The sequence below is a fragment of the Thalassophryne amazonica genome, chromosome 13 (genome assembly GCF_902500255.1).
Source record: "Thalassophryne amazonica chromosome 13, fThaAma1.1, whole genome shotgun sequence".
NCBI classification, from domain to species: Eukaryota; Metazoa; Chordata; class Actinopteri; order Batrachoidiformes; family Batrachoididae; genus Thalassophryne; species Thalassophryne amazonica.
This window is the reverse complement of record NC_047115.1, coordinates 10,700,122-10,722,457: the sequence shown is the minus strand read 5'-3', so window position 1 is coordinate 10,722,457 and position 22,336 is coordinate 10,700,122. Positions and strand designations below refer to the sequence as shown.

Here is a 22,336-nt window from a genome sequence, read left to right as displayed (position 1 = left end):
TTTTCCCACAAAAAAGAAACCTGCACCCATCGGGGAAGCGGAATTCTGGATCAACCCGGCAGCTAAAGAGTCCCGGATGTAGGTCTCCATTGATTCGCGCTCAGGTCGTGAGAGGTTGTACAACCTGCTGGACGGGAACTCAACGCCCGGAACCAAATCAATGGCACAATCGTACGGACGGTGGGGGGGAAGGGTGAGCGCCAGATCCTTACTGAACACATCCACAAGGTCATGGTACTCCACCGGCACCGTCCCTAGATTGGGCGGGACTCTGACCTCCTCCTTAGCCTGGGAACCGGGAGGAACCGAGGAACCTAAACATACCCGATGGCAGGTCTCGCTCCACTGAACCACTACCCCGGACGGCCAATCAATCCGGGGATTGTGTTTTAACATCCAGGGGAACCCTAAAATCACACGGGAGGTAGCAGGAGTCACAAAAAACTCGATCTCCTCCCGGTGATTTCCTGACACCACCAGAGTTACTGGTGGTGTCTTATGTGTGATTGGAGGGAGTAGGGAGCCATCTAGTGCCCGCACCTGCACAGGCGAGGTAAGCGCCACCAGAGGGAACCCTATCTCCCTGGCCCATCTGCTGTCTAACAGATTCCCTTCAGAGCCCGTGTCCACCAGTGCTGGGGCCTTCAGGGTTAAATCCTCATAAAGGATTGTAACTGGGAGTCGAGTGGCAATGTGGGTGTGTCCCACGTGAATGTCTCGGCCCACCCCTAGCCCAGTTTCTAGGGGCGGGCGTTGGTGTTTAACCGCTCGGGGCAGTCTCTTACCTGATGCTCTATCGAGCCACAAACAAAACACGCTCCGCGGGCCAGCCTCCTCTGTCTATCTGGTGCCCTAAATGTGGCCCTGCTCGTGTCCATAGCTTCGTCAGCAGGGGGAGCTGTAACCAAACGGAGCGTAGGGGCCGTGGAGCGTGGGGAGGGTGAAACGCGGTCGGAACCGGAAGGGAGAGGGACGGCGCGTGCCCGGCCACGCCCTTCGTCTCGTTCCCGACGGCGTTCTTCTAACCGATTGTCTAATCGTATAACGAGATCAATAAGCCCATCTAAATCCCGCGGTTCGTCCTTAGCCACCAGGTGCTCCTTTAGAACCAACGACAGTCCGTTTACAAAGGCGGAGCGGAGGGCAGTGCTATTCCAGCCGGACCTCGCAGCCGCGATGCGGAAGTCAACTGCATAGGCAGCTGCGCTCCGGCGCCCCTGTCTCATTGACAGCAGCACGGCTGAAGCGGTCTCTCCTCTATTTGGGTGATCGAACACTGTTCTGAACTCCCTCACAAACCCATCATATGTCTGAAGCAGCCGTGAATTCTGCTCCCAGAGCGCTGTAGCCCAAGCGCGTGCCTCACCGCGAAGCAGGTTTATTACATAAGCTATCTTGCTGGCATCAGTCGCGTACATGACAGGACGTTGTGCGAAGACGAGCGAACACTGCATAAGGAAGTCCGCGCACGTCTCCACACAACCTCCGTACGGCTCTGGAGGGCTTATGTATGCTTCCGGGGAAGGTGGGAGGGGTCGTTGAACGACCTGTGGAACGTCACTGTTACGCACAGGGTCGACAGGAGGGAGAGCCGCAGCGGCGCCCTGAGGGCGCGCTTCCACCTGCGCGGCGAGAGCCTCCACCCTGCGGTTAAGGAGGACGTTCTGCTCGGTCATTAAATCCAACCGAGCCGTGAAAGCAGTGAGGATCCGCTGCAACTCACCGATCATTCCTCCTGCGGACGCCTGTGCGCCCTGTTCTTCCATTGGCCGTTCAACAGCCGGTTGACGCCCCTCGGGATCCATGACGGTGGCCGAGATATCCTGTTGGGAAAGTGTAGGTACACGGACCCACAACAGGGGGCGCAAATGAACGGACAATGGAGTAGGTCAAATAACAACACTTTACTGTTGTGAATGTGCACAACAAATACAACAGATTACAACAATAGACAACAGTCAATTCACAAAGGTGTCGTGTGGGCAGGCTCGAAGATAGGAGACACCTGTCCAAAGCAGAACCGGAACCACACGATTTCCTCCGCCACCAGACCCCGGGAATACTGGAGCCGCCAAGTCCGGAATTCCCAGGTGGCCACTGCCTCCGCGTGTCGGACCTGGTACTGCTGGCGAGGAACAAAAAGCAATTAAATGAGGATGCGTTTGCACCCAGGAATCTGCACGGTAGGAAAGCTACCTCCACCTCTCGTTGGAAAAGTAGTCCACAAGTCTATGCACAAAAACACTGTCAAACAGTCAGCTGAGGTACGTTACCTTCCAGGTAGAACGATATCTCGGCAAAGAGGTGGAGATGACGTCTTGCTGATATACCGATGCTGATCCGATGAGTGGTGACAGCTGTCATAGGTGATGAGTGTCAGCTGTCACCCCGGCTGCTCCTGTGAGGCGGCAGCGCCCTCTGGTGCCTGGAGCCCGCACTCCAGGCAGGGTGCCCTCTGGTGGTGGTGGGCCAGCAGTACCTCCTCTTCAGCGGCCCACACAACATTTCTCTTTGAAAGCCTGAGGAAGATAGGACATTCAAGACATTGTTCAGAAGAACAGCGTAGTTTGATTAACAAGTTGATTGGAGAGGGGAAAACTTATACACAGGTGCAAAAAATTATAGGCTGTTCATCTACAATGATCTCCAATGATTTAAAATGGACAAAAAAAACAAAAAAAAAAAACAGAGACGCATGGAAGAAAACAGAAAACAACCATCAAAATGGATAGAAGAATAACCAGAATGGCAAAGGCTCACCCATTGATCAGCTCCAGGAAGATCAAAGACAGTCTGGAGTTACCTGTAAGTGCTGTGACAGTTAGAAGACGCCTGTGTGAAGCTAATTTATTTGCAAGAATCCCCTGCAAAGTCCCTCTGTTAAATAAAAGACGTGCAGAAGAGGATATAATTTGCCAAAGAACACATCAACTGGCCTAAAGAGAAATGGAAGAATATTTTGTGGACTGATGAGAGTAAAATTGTTCTTTTTGGGTCCAAGGGCTGCAGTTTGTGAGACGACCCCCAAACTCTGAATTCAAGCCACAGTTCACAGTGAAGACAGTGAAGCATGGTGGTGCAAGCATCATGATATGGGCATGTTTCTCCTACTATGGTGTTGGGCCTATATATCACATACCAGGTATCATGGATCAGTTTGAATATGTCAAAATACTTGAAGAGGTCATGTTGCCTTATGCTGAAGAGGACATGCCCTTGAAATGGGTGTTTCAACAAGACAATGACCCCAAGCACACTAGTAAACAGGCAAAATCATGGTTCCAGACCAACAAAATTAATGCCTCACAAATGTGAAGAAATCATGAAAAATTGTGGTTATACAACTAAATACTAGTTTAGTGATTCACAGGATTGCTAAAAAAGCAGTTTGAACATAATAGTTTTGAGTTTGTAGCGTCAGCAGCAGATGCTACTATTATTGTGAACACTCCCTTTTCTACTTTTTTACTAATAGCCCAATTTCATAGCCTTAAGAGTGTGCATATCATGAATGCTTGGTCTTGTTGGATTTATGAGAATCTACTGAATCTACTAGTACCTTGTTTCCTATGTAACAATAAGAACTATACTCAAAACCTGGATTAATCTTTTTAGTCACATAGCACTACTATTATTCTGAACACTACTGTACATAAGACTAGTAGGGTACCTAGGCATTGTCCAGGTGTGAGATATTGTATTGTCAGGGTTCCTGTCGCTAGGCAACAGCCAAAAGTGGACACATATACACACCCGCATACAGTACATCTGAATGATTGCTTTGCCTTTGACAGTCCAGATATGTAGGCGATATGGCCATAGTTTTGACAATGTAATGGTATGCATTGCATGGGAGGGTGTTTGATATATATGTGTGTGTGTGTGTGTGGGGGGGGGGGGGGTCTGTTCAGGTTATGTTTGTGTGGGGGATTAGTTGAACATTGGGGGTTTGTGTGTTTGAAGAGTGTTGTTGTGTGGGCCGCTGAAGAGGAGGTACTGCTGGCCCACCACCACCAGAGGGCGCCCTGCCTGGAGTGCGGGCTCCAGGCACCAGAGGGCGCTGCCGCCTAATGGGAGTAGCCTGGGTGACAGCTGTCACCCATCACCAGACTCAGCTGTTCCACTCAGCACAGAGGTATATCAGGAGGACGGCGTCTCCACCTCAGTGCCGAGATATCGCCTTACGTTAAAGGTAACGTTCTCTGCATTAATATTCTGATTAACTGGCTAAAAGATTTGTTAAACCTTTGCAGGACAGCTGATTATTGTGAGCTAAATTGCTTGGAGAAGTACTCACCTTTCTGCAGTATTGACGTGAGGTGGAGTCAGCTTCTTCCCTCTCTGTGTACTGGGTGCAGCCGCATCCACACCTGTGTGTTTGTTCTCTTGCCAGCAGTACCGGATCCGACGAGCGGAGGCAGTGGCCACCTGGGAATTCGGGACTTGGCGGTTCCAGTATTTCCAGGGTTCGGTGGCAGGGGAAATCTGGGTGGTTCCAGCTCGACTTGGACGGACGTCTCCTACCTTCGAGCCTGCCCACACGACACCAGTGGAATTCGGTGTAAACCCAAATTGTCAATTGTTGTATTGGTTGTGCATTTTCACAACAGTAAAACTTGTTATTTACTTTCTCCATTGTCCGTTCATTGCGCCCCCTGTTGTGGGTCCGTGTTCCAACACTTTCACAACAAGTGTTATGTGTTTGGGAAGGTTATGGGTTTTGTGTGTGGGTGAAGTTGCCATGGTTACTGTTGCCAAAAGCAGTCATCCACACATACATACCCACATACAATGATTGCGTGTGTGTGGGTGGAGCACGAGAGTTGTGTATTGGGTGGGTTAGTGTGAGGGGTTGTGAATGTTGAGGGGCTGTGTATATGTAGGGAGAGGGGCATTGCCATGGTTACTATTGATGGCAACATGCCAAAAGTCAATCAATCAATCAATCAATTTTTTTATATAGCGCCAAATCACAACAAACAGTTGCCCCAAGGCGCTTTATATTGTAAGGCAAGGCCATACAATAATTATGTAAAACCCCAACGGTCAAAACGACCCCCTGTGAGCAAGCACTTGGCTACAGTGGGAAGGAAAAACTCCCTTTTAACAGGAAGAAACCTCCAGCAGAACCAGGCTCAGGGAGGGGCAGTCTTCTGCTGGGACTGGTTGGGGCTGAGGGAGAGAACCAGGAAAAAGACATGCTGTGGAGGGGAGCAGAGATCGATCAGAAAGAAACAGTGCATCATGGGAACCCCCCAGCAGTCTACGTCTATAGCAGCATAACTAAGGGATGGTTCAGGGTCACCTGATCCAGCCCTAACTATAAGCTTTAGCAAAAAGGAAAGTTTTAAGCCTAATCTTAAAAGTAGAGAGGGTGTCTGTCTCCCTGATCTGAATTGGGAGCTGGTTCCACAGGAAAGGAGCCTGAAAGCTGAAGGCTCTGCCTCCCATTCTACTCTTACAAACCCTAGGAACTACAAGTAAGCCTGCAGTCTGAGAGCGAAGCGCTCTATTGGGGTGATATGGTACTACGAGGTCCCTAAGATAAGATGGGACCTGATTATTCAAAACCTTATAAGTAAGAAGAAGAATTTTAAATTCTATTCTAGAATTAACAGGAAGCCAATGAAGAGAGGCCAATATGGGTGAGATATGCTCTCTCCTTCTAGTCCCCATCAGTACTCTAGCTGCAGCATTTTGAATTAACTGAAGGCTTTTTAGGGAACTTTTAGGACAACCTGATAATAATGAATTACAATAGTCCAGCCTAGAGGAAATAAATGCATGAATTAGTTTTTCAGCATCACTCTGAGACAAGACCTTTCTGATTTTAGAGATTTGCGTAAATGCAAAAAAGCAGTCCTACATATTTGTTTAATATGCGCTTTGAATGACATATCCTGATCAAAAATGACTCCAAGATTTCTCACAGTATTACTAGAGGTCAGGGTAATGCCATCCAGAGTAAGGATCTGGTTAGACACCATGTTTCTAAAATTTGTGGGACAAGTACAATAACTTCAGTTTTATCTGAGTTTAAAAGCAGGAAATTAGAGGTCATCCATGTCTTTATGTCTGTAAGACAATCCTGCAGTTTAGCTAATTGGTGTGTGTCCTCTGGCTTCATGGATAGATAAAGCTGGGTATCATCTGCGTAACAATGAAAATTTAAGCAATACCGTCTAATAATACTGCCTAAGGGAAGCATGTATAAAGTGAATAAAATTGGTCCTAGCACAGAACCTTGTGGTACTCCATAATTAACTTTAGTCTGTGAAGAAGATTCCCCATTTACATGAACAAATTGTAATCTATTAGACAAATATGATTCAAACCACCGCGGCGCAGTGCCTTTAATACCTATGGCATGCTCTAATCTCTGTAATAAAATTTTATGGTCAACAGTATCAAAAGCAGCACTGAGGTCTAACAGAACAAGCACAGAGATGAGTCCACTGTCCGAGGCCATAAGAAGATCATTTGTAACCTTCACTAATGCTGTTTCTGTACTATGATGAATTCTAAAACCTGATTGAAACTCTTCAAATAGACCATTCCTCTGCAGATGATCAGTTAGCTGTTTTACAACTACCCTTTCAAGAATTTTTGAGAGAAAAGGAAGGTTGGAGATTGGCCTATAATTAGCTAAGATAGCTGGGTCAAGTGATGGCTTTTTAAGTAATGGTTAAATTAATGCCACCTTAAAAGCCTGTGGTACATAGCCAACTAACAAAGATAGATTGATCATATTTAAGATCGAAGCATTAAATAATGGTAGGGCTTCCTTGAGCAGCCTGGTAGGAATGGGGTCTAATAAACATGTTGATGGTTTGGATGAAGTAACTAATGAAAATAACTCAGACAGAACAATCGGAGAGAAAGAGTCTAACCAAATACCGGCATCACTGAAAGCAGCCAAAGATAACGATACGTCTTTGGGATGGTTATGAGTAATTGTTTCTCTAATAGTTAAAATTTTGTTAGCAAAGAAAGTCATGAAGTCATTACTAGTTAAAGTTAATGGAATACTCAGCTCAATAGAGCTCTGACTCTTTGTCAGCCTGGCTACAGTGCTGAAAAGAAACCTGGGGTTGTTCTTATTTTCTTCAATTACTGATGAGTAGAAAGATGTCCTAGCTTTACGGAGGGCTTTTTTATAGAGCAACAGACTCTTTTTGCAGGCTAAGTGAAGATCTTCTAAATTAGTGAGATGCCATTTCCTCTCCAACTTACGGGTTATCTGCTTTAAGCTACGAGTTTGTGAGTTATACCACGGAGTCAGGCACTTCTGATTTAAAGCTCTCTTTTTTAGAGGAGCTACAGCATCCAAAGTTGTCTTCAATGAGGATGTAAAACTATTGACGAGATACTCTATCTCACTTACAGAGTTTAGGTAGCTACTCTGCACTGTGTTGGTATATGGCATTAGAGAACATAAAGAAGGAATCATATCCTTAAACCTAGTTACAGCGCTTTCTGAAAGACTTCTAGTGTAATGAAACGTATTCCCCACTGCTGGGTAGTCCATCAGAGTAAATGTAAATGTTATTAAGAAATGATCAGACAGAAGGGAGTTTTCAGGGAATACTGTTAAGTCTTCTATTTCCATACCATAAGTCAGAACAAGATCTAAGATATGATTAAAGTGGTGGGTGGACTCATTTACTTTTTGAGCAAAGCCAATAGAGTCTAATAATAGATTAAATGCAGTGTTGAGGCTGTCATTCTCAGCATCTGTGTGGATGTTAAAATCGCCCACTATAATTATCTTATCTGAGCTAAGCACTAAGTCAGACAAAAGGTCTGAAAATTCACAGAGAAACTCACAGTAACGACCAGGTGGACGATAGATAATAACAAATAAAACTGTTTTTTGGGACTTCCAATTTGGATGGACAAGACTAAGAGTCAAGCTTTCAAATGAATTAAAGCTCTGTCTGGGTTTTTGATTAATTAATAAGCTGGAATGGAAGATTGCTGCTAATCCTCCGCCCCGGCCCGTGCTACGAGCATTCTGACAGTTAGTGTGACTCGGGGGTGTTGACTCATTTAAACTAACATATTCATCCTGCTGTAACCAGGTTTCTGTAAGGCAGAATAAATCAATATGTTGATCAATTATTATATAATTTACCAACAGGGACTTAGAAGAGAGAGACCTAATGTTTAATAGACCACATTTAACTGTTTTAGGCTGTGGTGCAGTTGAAGGTGCTATATTATTTTTTCTTTTTTAATTTTTATGCTTAAATAGATTTTTGCTGGTTGGTAGTCTGGGAGCAGGCACCGTCTCTACGGGGATGGGGTAATGAGGGGATGGCAGGGGGAGAGAAGCTGCAGAGAGGTGTGTAAGACTACAACTCTGCTTCCTGGTCCCAACCCTGGATAGTCACGGTTTGGAGGATTTAAGAAAATTGGCCAGATTTCTAGAAATGAGAGCTGCTCCATCCAAAGTGGGATGGATGCCGTCTCTCCTAACAAGACCAGGTTTTCCCCAGAAGCTTTGCCAATTATCTATGAAGCCCACCTCATTTTTTGGACACCACTCAGACAGTCAGCAATTCAAGGAGAACATGCGGCTAAACATGTCACTCCCGGTCTGATTGGGGAGGGGCCCAGAGAAAACTACAGAGTCTGACATTGTTTTTGCAAAGTTACACACCGATTTAATGTTAATTTTAGTGACCTCCGATTGGCGTAACCGAGTGTCATTACTGCCGACGTGAATTACAATCTTACCAAATTTACGCTTAGCCTTAGCCAGCAGTATCAAATTTCCTTCAATGTCGCCTGCTCTGGCCCCCGGAAGACAATTGACTATGGTTGCTGGTGTCGCTAACTTCACATTTCGCAAAACAGAGTCGCCAATAACCAGAGTTTGATCCTCGGCGGGTGTGTCGTCGAGTGGGGAAAAACGGTTAGAGATGTGAACGGGTTGGCGGTGTTCACGGGGCTTCTGTTTAGGGCTACGCTTCCTCCTCACAGTCACCCAGTCGGCCTGCTTTCCCGGCTGCTCGGGATCTGCCAGGGAGTAACTAACGGCGGCTAAGCTACCTTGGTCCGCACTGACTACAGGGGCCTGGCTAGCTGTAGAATTTTCCACGGTGCGGAGCCGAGTCTCCAATTCGCCCAGCCTGGCCTCCAAAGCTACGAATAAGCTACACTTATTACAAGTACCGTTACTGCTAAAGGAGGCCGAGGAATAACTAAACATTTCACACCCAGAGCAGAAAAGTGCGGGAGAGACAGGAGAAGCCGCCATGCTAAGCTAGCGGATTCCTAAAAACACGCAAAGTGAATAATGTGTAAATAATTTAGAGGTGATTCAGCAGAAGGAGTGCTTTAGTTAAGGCACGTAAAGATTACACTGGAAAACAAATCGTAATCTAGATAACTAGATCAATCTAACTGCGCAGATTAAACAGCTAACAGATACAGAAAAACACCGCTGTGCTCCGGAACAGGAAGTGATACAATACCGCAGTGAGAGCCAACCACCAGACAAAAGTGGACATACACGCATAGACACCCACATATATCTAACTTTTATGCATAAGATGGGTGTGTTTTTTGCATAACATGAATTAAGCCAATCAGATTCTTTAAGAGTTATGTGTGCTTAAAATTGGTGCACTGCATTTTAAATGCTGGACTCAGATGTGCAAACTTTTCTGACAAATAATGATATCTGTATGGTTATGTATGTATGGGTAAGCATCAAAGCGTGAGAGTGGATCATTTACAAGAGGAGCCACCAAAGCTCCCTGAGGGGAAGCAGGTGACCTTTTTGTTCCTGCCATACCTCCTCCTCTGCCATCTCTATCCACCTGATGTCCTCCATCCCATCAGGTGATGCAACCAATTTCCTCTGCTTCCTGATAATGATGCACCAACACTGCACCTGACCATGCCTCATTTTAACATCGACATGCTCATGGGCGCGCAGATGAGTGAACATACACCTGCTACAAAACGTGAGCTCCAGGCACGAACAACTCTGCTAGAACCGACTAGCATTGGCACGCTGCATTTATGAAGTGTGGTGGATGTATTGCTCCCAGATCTGACCGGACCCAGGTGTGCAGGCTGTGAGGCACAGTGAAATCAAAACACAAACTGCTCATTTAAATTTTTTGTGTTGCAAGGGGCACGTTAGAGCCCATAATTCTGTCCATTCTCCACAATGTCTCTTACTGCATTGATCCATAAAAAGTCTTTATGTTTTCCTGCTTTGGCTCAAGCCACCCTGAAATGTAACGTATTTATCAAAATCAGATGCAAGTTTGTCACCAAATGTTTTGTGCTTCATTTTTGGGTAATCCTTGCCAAACAGGCAACGCCTCCACAGTGGTTTCTAAAAATAGTTTTTCCTTACTATTTTAAAATCTCGCTCTTTTATGCTGCATGGAGAAAGTCGGTTATAAGAATAAACTCTTCATAATTGTGGAATCATTGAAGACAAAGAAGACACAACAGCCTTATGCATCATTCAAGTGAAGTTATAATTATACTGTCAGACCACGTCAGAAAAGTATTCATGTTTATTTATGAGTGCCTGCTGTCGTAGGAGAGTGCGTCCTAATGAGATTAATCACACAAAGGAGGACAAGAGAGGACAGGCCTGGCAATTTTCTTGTCATCATTGTGATCCACTTTTCATTACCCTGTGCACTCACGGGTTTTTGTCATCGTTCATGTGTGTCTGTGTACAAAATAACATCTGAGCATATTTTCACCAACATTGGTAGTAATATTCCATGAGAGAGTATCTCCAGAGAGGATGTCAAGATTTGTCAAATGTCAAGGTAGACAAAATTATAGTCCGAAAAACATTTTCCTGGATATATCCACAACCAGTATGGCCAGAGATATAAAGTAATGCATATATCTATCTGCAAATCATACACACACTCAAATGGCATGAGTGGTGTCATGATGATGTTGCAAAGAAGTCATGAAATGATGCCATAATTGTCTGACAAAAACATGTTTTCCAGGATATCTCTGTAACCAGTTGGACTAGAGATACAATGTAGCAGTGATATTGATCAGCTATGTGGAAAAAGTGATGTTATAATAATGTCAGAAAGACATCGTGAAATTATGTCATAATTGTCTGAAAAACATTTTTTTCCAAGATAACCTCACAGCCAGTAACACTAGAGATATAATGTAAAGCTTACGGTATATCTACATATTAGCAAACGATTTGTAATCAAATGGCATAAATGATGTCACAAAGATGTCAAGAAATTATGTCACAATTGTCTGAAAAACACATTTTCTATTATATCTCTGCAACTAATCAGGGTAGAGATACAATGGCGCGATAAATATTGATTGGTTACTCAGTCACCTACTCATCTTTTATTTTTATTTTATTTTATTTATTTATTTATTTTGTTACAAGGAACAGAGAATACACAATTTATCTTCCTTTTGTTACTTTTTGTTCATGATAAATGTTTATTTAAATAGGCAATTAATGAAATAACATGAATATAAACAGATAAAGTTGATCTGGTTCCGGGGGCAACCACACCAGCAGGGGACCACTCTGACCTCCGAGGCGTTCCCAGGCCAGTGTGGAGATATAATCTCTGCACCTAGTCCTGGTTCTTCCCTGCGGTCTCCTCCCAGATGGGCGTGCCTGGAACACCTCCCTAGGGAGGCACCCAGGGGCCATCCTTACCAGTTTCCCAAACCACCTCAGCTAGCTCCTTTCAACGCGAAGGAGCAGCGGCTCTACTCCGAGCTTCTCACCTTATTTCTAAGGGAGACGTGAAAGTCGGGACGAAGATTGACCAGTAGCTCCATCTTGGCAAGACCGCATTCCCTACCTGTAGTAGGCAATCAATCGGTTTCCTGCTGAGAACCATGACTTCAGATTTAAAGGTGCTGATCCTCATCCCATCTGCTTCACACTCAGCTGTGAACTGATCCAGTGAGTGTTGGAAGTCACAGGCTGATGAAGCTAACAGGACCACATCATCTGCAAAAAGCAGTGATGAGACCCTGAGCCCACCAAACTGAAGACCCTGCTCCCCCCGACTACGCCTCAATATCCTGTCCATGAATATCACAAACAGAATTGGTGACAAGGTCTGGCTTACTGCTAAGAACCTGAACACAGCTCTCACTTTGTGAGTACAGAGATTGGATGGCCCTGAGAAGGGACCCCTCACTCAATATTCCTGCAGCACGTCACCACAGTATCTCCATGGGTACCCAATCATACACTGTCTCCAAGTCCACAAAACACATGTAGACTGGATGGGCATAGATCGGTTAATCATTAAGTGGAATAAGTGACATCATAGTGACATCACTGAAACTTCATGAAATGACATGCAATAGTCCAAAAAACACCTTTTCCGTATATCTGCAACCAATCCGGCTATGTTAACAATGTCTGGATTAGTGGTCTCATTGCTACAACTCAGCCTGTAACTTGTGCACATATCATTTTGCACATTTTTGCAACCTAAGTTCTACCTAGAATATGTAGATATTTAATCAGTCACTCTGAATAGGTTGATTAACATCAGCTTTAATCTCTAAATGAAGTGGGTCTTTTCTATTAGTCATTACCTCTCATCTAATACGAACCATGCGCATTCCTTAAAACATCAATGTTCTCACTCACCGCTCAGTGTTTACAGATCACTGACAAGACATCCCCTCCTCCACCCCACCACCACCAGTTGGTCTTGGTCTTCTGCCTAGGGGTAAGTTCCGCCCCTGCCATTTCCATCGGCAAGATTTGCGATCATTTCGACTCTACTCTCTGCCAAGATGGGGACCAGCACCAAATCTACCGCACTATAGGCTATAGCTTTATGGACATTATCTTGTTGCATTAAAATGATCGCTTATAACTTGCTTTCTGAGTCTTTCTGGTAGAATGGTGTTGATGAAGGGATCAAAGGAAGGAACACTTGCGCTTACCCAACTGACGCCACTGTACATCTGTCCAGTCACTGCACACCATGGGTGTGGCCTGTGAATTACCAGATTTGGAAACAGATTTTCTGGACACAATTTACTGTTGTTTTATTCTTATTACATCACTCTGGTATTCAATTATTTATCATCATCTGCCTCACCCACTTTCTCGTTTCCTCTCTTGTAATTATTTGTGTCCATAAACATAAAACTAATGCCAGCCTCTGTATTTCTCTGCTGAATATACTCAGATTTGAGTGTAATCGCAGATCGAGGCACATGCAGCTCACACACCCACTCTCTTTTTTGCTTTTTTAACATTTCTCTCTCTCCCACTTTCTGGCTCCCTCTCTCCCTCTCTCTTCCCTCCCCCATCTGTGGGAAGCCGCCGCTGTGCGCATGTCGCCGATGAGTCAATTTGTGGAGATCGTGCACACACACACACACAGATTCACACATGCACACATGCATCCCGTCTCCCACAAAGGCATCTGTTTCAGTCTGTCTCTCTGTGAGACACAGCATCAACAGAGGAGAGAAGGGGGAGTCTAGGACAGGGAGGGAGGCAGAAGAGGAGAGAAAAATCTGAAAAAAGAGTGATAAGAGAAGAAGTGTTGGTGGTGGGGGGTGAGTCCAGAAGGAGAGGACCGATCGGAGGAGAGGAGAAGGATGCTGCTGCATCTCTGGCTGACTTCTGATCACTTTGGAGCGTTTGACGTTTCAGTGATGCGCCCACAGAAAATCAGAGTCTGAGCCGGAGCGTGTGCACGGTGATTGACACACAGTTTGTGTGTATGTGGTGAAAGCCATGGCGAGCGCTCAGCCGGGGGTCCACGCACTCAAACTCCGGCCTCCCTCCATCTCTCACACACTGAGGAATGGCAGCAACTTCATTAAATGGGACGAGGTAAGATGTTTCAAATCTTATTGCACTCCAGAAGGTTATGTGTTCCATCCCAATCACTCATCTGTTTCCATAAGTGATTTCCGAAGCTGAAACTGTGGCTGACTTTTCACTCTGACCTCTGCTCAGGAGGGTTTGTGGTTATGCAGAATTCCTCAAAGGTTCAACCGATCAAAACCATCAATTATCCGTGTTTGGACTTTTCCAAATTTGTGACAAGCAACAAATCAAATTTTATGCAAATTCAGATCAAGAATCAAATTTAAACAGGGAAGCTGTTAATGAAATCACCATATAGGGTAAAATATAAATACAAACCAGCAATTGTTTCTTTTAGTGCCATTGGCAAAAACCTGCTTCCACCATGTCTAAGATCTGCAGTCTGAGTGCCCTGCTAGTTATTTTAAATAGAATATTGATTTTTGGATTGCTACTTCTTGGTCTGTGGGAAATTTGAATGAGCATTAAAAACACACACACACACACACACACAAATTGATGATATTTTGAGAGCAATTCATTGTCAAAATAGTCTTTATATTCATCACAAAGCTTTTAGGGCAACTAACTGCTCAGACGGGTTGTCTGAAGGATTTGCAGGTCGATCCGCAGTTGCTGCTGAGCGCTGAAGTGTCCTTGGGCAAAACAATGTACCTCAAATCTCCCTCATAAACACCACATAAAAATGTCAAGAAACAATATCTATCTGGAAAAAAAAAAGTTAAAAAACAAAAAGGTTTGTGTTTGTTGAAGAACAGAACCTGGAATTACATGTGATAAAGGAGCTCCATCTGAAAAGATTTTTGTGAGAGGTTTGAATTTATTTTGCATTTTTATCTGATAAACATTTTGTCTGTTTGATGGTTTGTAATAATAATAATAATAATAACCGTCAAAAACTAATGATGGTTCGCTAAGTTTTCACAAAAACCTGATTTCCATTGCCTTCCAAATTGTAGAATCTGAAGTAAATTGAAAATATGCAGTATGGAAGCATGTGTATTTAAAAAAAAATTAAGCTTGCAGGAGGCTGTTTTTCCAGTCGATTCGAAAAAGCCTTATTTCCATGTGTGCACATAACTGGTACTCATGTGCTAAAAATAAATGATGCACAGCATGGAAGCCACTTCTCAGGAGGAAAATGATGATGACAGATTGTAGGAAAAGTGCATCCCTCTGTGTTTTCTGCTGCACAACAGTTATGTGCACACATGCTTATTTTAAAAAACTGCAAAGGAAACACTTTTTTCACTACAGGTCACCTGACAGAAAAAGTCACATGACATTTTAAAATACACGACACGCTACATGTAGACAAAGTAAGACACAGCACTCTTGTTAAAAATTCTAAGACATGAGGTTACAGCAATTCTGGATTTTTTTTTTTGTTTGTTTTTTTTTTACAAAATTGTAATATTTAGTGGGGCTTACTTATCTGTTGCTATGACTACTGGAATGACAGTCATAGCAAGAGTCAAAATCCAGCAGTCACATTCAAACACTCAAGTGAAATTCTGTTATTTTGCTATAGTGTTTTGTCAACATTCTTAAAATATTGCTTAAATTTTGCACAAATCTGAACCCCATCTGGAGTCAAGTCTGTCCTGGGATGATATGCAAGATTCCACCATTTTTTAAAAATAAATTTATTGCAAGATGCCCTGTTTTATTTATACATGATATGGACTTTAAGTTGCGTATGTTTTTAAATGTATCTGAATAAATTATGAGCCGAGCCTGTAAGTATGATTTTTACAAATGTTCTTAATTGCAAGATGGTTCTTGTTGCTGTAAATCATTTTGACAGCGGCTTTCATCTTCTTTATATTATTATGTTGTTTGATTTTCTGTTTCTTCAGCTTTGTAAAACTTTGCCAAAATTTGTAACTTTTAGAATGACCTAAGCAGTGGGTCACCCCTCTGTATCTGGTCTGCTTAAGGTTTCTTCCTCAAATCATCAGACGGAGTATTTCCGTACCACTGTCTCCTGCTCTGGGGTTAGTAAGGTTAGACTTTACTTGTGTGAAGCGCCTTGAGGCAGTTTTGTTGTGATTTGGTACTATATAAATGAAGTAAACTGAAAATTGAAATTAAAGATAAATTGACAGTACTTCATATGTTTGGTGTGGCCTGGAATAAGTGTGATTACAGTTCAGAGGGAATCTACAAAAGACTTTTTTGCACCTTGGTGGATACGTCCACTCTGTGCTCCTCGCTGTTATATTATTTCTTATAATATTGACTTTATTGGGAATAAATGTAGATTTCAGGAAAACGTGCACTTTTAGATAGAGGCTATGAGTTGGGAAACAGAATTGTCATAAAAATCTGCTAACGTGAGCCTGACAGAGAAACCAGTGGGATCCGTTTGGTGAGTCGAGCGCCGGTGATATTGCCAGCGTGGCTCCACGTAACTGCCAAAGCTGAACGCTGACGCTCAAAACCCCTCAGCGCCTCTTTCCATTCTGATCTGCAGTGTCAACTGTTTACCCGTTCTGTTTAAACGCGTGTTGCTAGGGTGACTGTGGCACCTTGGCGTATGCGTGCACTCTGAGTGCCCGATTATTTTGATGCATTTGATTGTGACACTGGGTGTTGTGGAGGACAACTGAGGGAGGTGAAGGTGATTCATTCGCTGAATGGTGCTCTGGCAGCGAGCACCTGTGGATGACATGCCGCCGTGCATCCGTCTGAGTTGGAGCTCACTTTTCCGCCGCCACCTGTTGGCATGTTTTCCATTATGATGCTTTTACTTGCCTGGGCGAGAATTTAAACCTGCAGAAAGAAACCCTGCAGCATCTTCATGTGCACAAATATTGTCGGTATTCGTGTGGTGGTATGCTGAAGTACGGCGCTCAGACAATAACTAATGTGCCATCTGGTTGCCATAGTAACTGGCATGGTTACCACATCCCAAACAGACAAAGTGTGTGGAAGAGAAAAGATGTTTGTTTGTTTGTGTGTGTGTATATATAAATGAATTGATTCATATAAACATCACGAATCATAATGAAGTTTGCAAATCAGGCTTGAAGTTTGTGCGCGTGTGTGTTTTTCGTATGTGAGCTGAGCTTTTATGAAACATAGAATGGGTTGCTATGCCAACAAGTGACAATCAGGATTCTCGTTAACCACCTTCTGAGCTTTTTCTTTTACTTTTTATTATTCTTTTGAATGTCGGCTGAACTGAAGCAGCCCAGAAAAATAAATATTTAAAAAATATTCTTTATTATATAAGAGCTAATGTCTGCACAAATATTTTGGCAGATTGCTGCTCATAAGCAGGAGTGCAGTCTTTTTTTTTTCTTTTTTTTTTACCCCTTTTCAGTACATTAGTCCCATATTGGCACTCAGTGTGATACTGTAGGATCGATTTGATTCAGCCGCTAGCTGATATTTATAATATAATGCACTCAATAGAAAATCTGCAAAAAACCTTTATCCCACTTCAGTCTGAATCTGTCAGTCAAAGTTAAATTTGTGCTTCTTCGTTCTCTTTGTCCGTCTCTCTGTAGGATCTGTCCACACTGACACCAGTAACACTGCATGTGGATCCACATGGATTTTACCTCTACTGGAGTGACCAAAACAAGGTTGAGGATATGCACATGTACACAGACACACACACACACACTGTTGATCGTATTTATGCTATTACAATTTAGTTGCATCAAGGTTCCAGCCCTCGGTGACACCATAAGGAAAAAGAGCTTAAGAAGTCATGAGATAATTGGACAGAGATGTTTGGTGATGGTGATATCTTTGCAGGAGAATGAAAGGTCCAAGTGTTTACAGTCCTCATGCTGCATGTCTTACTGTACGGTTCTGAGATGTGGAAGCTAACCAGTGACCTGAGGCGACAACTGGATGTCATTGGTACTAGGTCTCTTTGGAAGATCCTTGGGTTGTGCTGGAAGGAGTGTCAAAGCAAACAACGTACTTAGGGAGACTCCGATGAGGAGTATCACTTGCATTGTGAGGAAGCATCAGTTTTGATATTCTGGCCATGTAGCACATTTCTCTGTCCAGAACCCAAGGCAGTTCCTTAGCGGGGTTGGGGGATGAGGTGCTGATTTCCACTGAAGCTATCATCAGAGGATGGGACACTTTGTGGAGTTCCTGGGTGAGCCTGACACACCCCCATGGGAGAGAGGTGTAGGTGTAGGACTTGGGGGAAGTCTCACCCTCTCCCCCTTAGAGATCACTTTGGTCAGTGGCTCTCAGTCTTGGTCCTCTGTACCACATATTTGCTGGTTAGATAAGTCAGGCATTTTCAACCAATCAAGAGCAGACTGAACAACAGAACAAAAGTGAGAACCACTGATTTCACTCGAAGATATGTTACTTAAGCTAGCTCCATCAACTGGTCCCACATAACTTGTTTGTTTCAATGGGAAACAATATATACAGTTAACTGTAACAAGTTGAGTAAATAAGTAAATATGTCATTTCAGTTCTTCACTCAGAACCTCAACACTGGCCGTCTGCTGGTGGCATGTTGGATGGGATTGGCCCTGAAATGCTAAAGGTACCTGTACCTGTGAATGTTGTTGACTGGAGTTGGACAGAGAGGTTGTGCTCTCCGGATACAGGTGGAAGAATGTGGATTTCACCGTGGATGTGGAACAGTAGACCTTCTCTTAACCATTGCTAGGATGCTACAGGAGCTGTGGAAGACGAGATGTGCCCTGTATACTTGGGGACAGTTTACAGCCACATCCTTCAGGAAGTGTTGTGGAGATGCTCGGGGGGAAATAGGTTGTTGGGGTTTGTGTTGAATCCTATCCAGTCCTTATGTGAGTGTAATGCGAACTGTAGAGTAGCGTAAATCCTCCCAGAAAGACTCAGATTTCAAAGCTCTCATTCAGGTTCACCTCATCAATAACTGCTGTATTTCTAACAGGAAATATTCATTCATTCAGTTGCTGCTGCTTATCTGTGTCTGGGTCACGGTGGCAGCAGACTAAGTAGTTCATCCCATGCTTCCATATCTATAGCCTCTGCCAAGTCATGTAAGTCTTCTCACAGGATCCCAAGGCATTCCCAAGCCAGCTGAGAAATATAATCCCTCCAGCATGTCCTGGGTCTTCCACAGGGGCCTCCTCCCAGTTGGACATGCCTTGAAAAACCTCCCTAGAGAGGCAACCAGGGGGCATACTAACCAAATGTCCGAACCACCTCAACTGACTCCTTTCTGTGTGAAGAAGCAGCGGCTCTAATCTGAGTCTCTCCCAGATAGTTGAGCGTCTCACTCCGTCCAGGAGTGTAAACCCAGATACCCAACAAAGGAATCTCATTTCTGCTACTTGTATCAGTGACTTTATTCTTTCAGTCATTACCCAAACTCCATGACCACAGGTGAGGACTGGAGCAAAATGTAACTGGTAAATTGAGAGCCTCACCTTCTGGGTCAGCTCTTTCTTCACCACAACAGTCAGGAAGCAGCTGTTCTACTTTTAGCCATCAACTCATGGACAACAGGAAATGTACGTTATTTAAAAATGTCAGTTCTAACTTGTCTCTCGACTGCTTGCAGTTGCCAGCCTGTAACACTCGCAACTGCAAGCAGACACTCCCTCCACCACACTACCGCCAGTTGGTCCCTATCTGTCACCGGAGGAGGCTCTGCTCCTGCCTTCTTCCAGTGGCAGGATTCAAGAACAACACACCCTTTCCTTATCATGACTGGGACCTCCCCTAAAGACTGTTAATTAAATCTTTAACAGTTTCTTGTCTACCTACTGAGTCTTAATGGTAGAACTGTGTACATAATATCAACAGAAAGTCAAAATAGTTGCTAGCTTAAGTTCAAATCTATTGGGGACTTCTTTATGAGTGAGACATAAATGGAGTGTAAAGGTAACACTCAGAATGGAGCAGAGACAGCAGCAGTAGTGTTGTGAGCATGGCCTTGTACTCAAGCGGGAACGGTCATAGCACAGAGGGTCAAACAGGTAGTTCTCCAAGTGGATGGTCAATGGATCAAATCCCTGTTCCATCTGTCTGTATGTTGAAGTGCTGTTGCTCTGTCATGGATACAGCATTCATTTGGAGAAACTTGTGTGGGTGCTCCCCAACTTGTAGAAATCCTATCATGTGGCCCCGTTTCTACCTCCACCCTCTTTCTGCTTCACTAAAGCCTTGTTTCCACCGAGTGGTCCGGGTCGGTTTTGTGCATTTCCACTTTCAGATTTAGGAACGGGTACCAAAATAGCAGACCTGTCCCGTACCACTTTTTTGACACCCTTTGCCTAGAGTACGAAAATAATAGAACATTTACAAAAGGCAGGTGCCAACCCACTGTTGTCCATTGATTGGCTCAGCATCAAAAGCTAAAGCTACAGTCCTCACATGACAACCTGGTCTCACGGCAGTTTTCTGAAGAAAAATCCTTCAAAATGTTTTTTGTTGTTGTTTGTTACCTCAGAATTTCTGATTACTGTTAAAAAAGTTTAGAACACTTGTAATTAAAATAGCTAAATAAATCAATAAATGGTTCTTTAGAAACCTTTCATCTGTAAATTAAAACCACCTATTTCAGATTAGATAATTTCTTGTTTAACATAACGACATTTATTTTTAGACAAAATAACATGGAAATTTGTACATTTTTTTAAGTCTGGTAGATTATATTTATATTACATTTCAACCAGAAAAACACTGTTAATAAATACAAATGTTTATTATAAATGCAACAGGAAATAATTTAACAATGACTGCAGTGTGACTGTAAAGTAGGATTTGTTTGACATAAACCTCACGATGAAATTTTTTTTAATGGTCATTTCAACTTGTAATTTCGCCAAAATATGTAATTGCCTTTAATGTTGTTATCAGGACAGAGTCATTTCTAAAATATGAATTTGAGCACAATACGTGGAGAGCTTCTACCTGCGCAAATGTCTTTTGACTTTGATTCATGGACATTTTTAATGATCCGTTCATTTATTGTTAAAATATAAAATGAAACAGCTTTTTTAAAAATAATAAAATAGTTGCTGTTCAAAGAGCCTTTTATTTAGAAGCAGGTGATGTTATGCTGGATTCTCAGGACCAGATGAAGGTCTCTTCTGCAGCTTTGAACTCTGGTGGTGTTGCTGAAGACACTTTTGTCCTATTTTGAAGAGCAGCGGTTTTCTTTCGCCTGGACTTCGTGGTGTTCAGCTCATCAATGGAAGTTTGGTTGTCTGCACAGCAAATGTTCCTGATTGGGACAAATAAAAATATTTGTTTAAATATAAAGAAACACTAAACAGTTTATATATAAAAAAGGAAAAAAAAAAAAGGGAAAAAACGCCTGAAAAAAATAAGTTATTTAAAGTTAAGCTTTTGTGGTCTCTGAAAAAAGCTGTAGCTTTATTTGGTAAACATAAAAAAGACTGAACCATTTACAAATTAAAGCGTTCACTCAGATCAACTGTGCTAAAAGGCTAAGCTAACGTTAGCCGATCTAAACCTTCACAGCAGTTCAGTAAACGTCAAGTTTTATTTTTACATTTTTCTCACCTCAATAAAGCTGCAGAACTAAACTCTGTTGGGCAAACTGGGACTTCACATATATCCAAAAAGTGGGAGATTTCGGACTGAGTGGATCTGCTCCATCCCCCTGGCTGCCTGCCTCGCTCTGCCCAGGAATGATGCCTGAAGGCTGGCTTCTCTGTGCGGGTCGGCCCGCTGTCGTGGTTCGATCGATATCCCACCAAGTCATCAGTCCTCTCTCGGTCAGTGTCACTCCGAAAAGTAGCTGAAAAAAGCTTCTCCCAGCAGGGTGATGGGCGAATCATTCTACTGCTGTTTTTTAAAGCTTTTTTATGGTTCAGGCAACGCAAATTCAAGATTGCAATCGCTGAACTTTTTTCAGGTTGTGGAAACGGCCAGAGTGTGACGTGGCAATCTCCACCCCCTTGCCGCTTCCGAAGCAACGTGTCTGACGTCATGCGACGGATGCGTTGGATGCGTTAAAAATGCATCTGGATGGATTGGAAAGCGTTGACGGATTGGCCTGAAGTATGCAGTGTGAAAGGTCCATTAATCTTATCTGTTACATCAGTTCAGTTGGATTCATCATCACAGCCTGGCAAAAACTGTTATCCACATAACATGCCCTTGTTTTGGAAAATGATGTCTGGGAATACTTTAATTCCTAGTCAAAACAGTGTTTACAGTACTGTAGTTTACATACATGGTACAGTAACATCAGAATGATAAATGGACTGCATTTATATAGTGCTTTTCCATCTATATCTGAAGCTCAAAGAGCTTTACAGTGATGCCTGGCATTCACCCATTCACACAGACACGCTCACACACTGACGTCAGAATGATAATGCACTTGACAGTACAATCCACTGTGTGGCGGCTGAGGTTTGGGTGGACCCTTTGTCCAGCCTCCCTCAGTGTGAGACAGTGGTTGATCACATGGTCCACCAAAGTTGCTCAAATTTCATCTGAAACATTTCTCCTTCTTACTCTTCCTTATCTTTGTCC

General features: G+C 43.4%; 1 protein-coding gene across 1 annotated transcript in view; it reads left to right on the top strand.

The window, feature by feature from the left end:
• Positions 1-13,610: 13,610 nt before the first annotated feature.
• Positions 13,611-22,336, top strand: part of LOC117523306 (1-phosphatidylinositol 4,5-bisphosphate phosphodiesterase beta-1-like) — a 79,509-nt gene continuing 70,783 nt past the window's right edge. The window contains exons 1-2 of the mRNA XM_034184795.1: positions 13,611-13,852; positions 17,365-17,442. Coding sequence (XP_034040686.1) covers positions 13,754-13,852; positions 17,365-17,442 — 177 coding nt within the window. The 5' untranslated portion in view covers positions 13,611-13,753. The remainder of the gene's footprint in view (positions 13,853-17,364; positions 17,443-22,336) is intronic.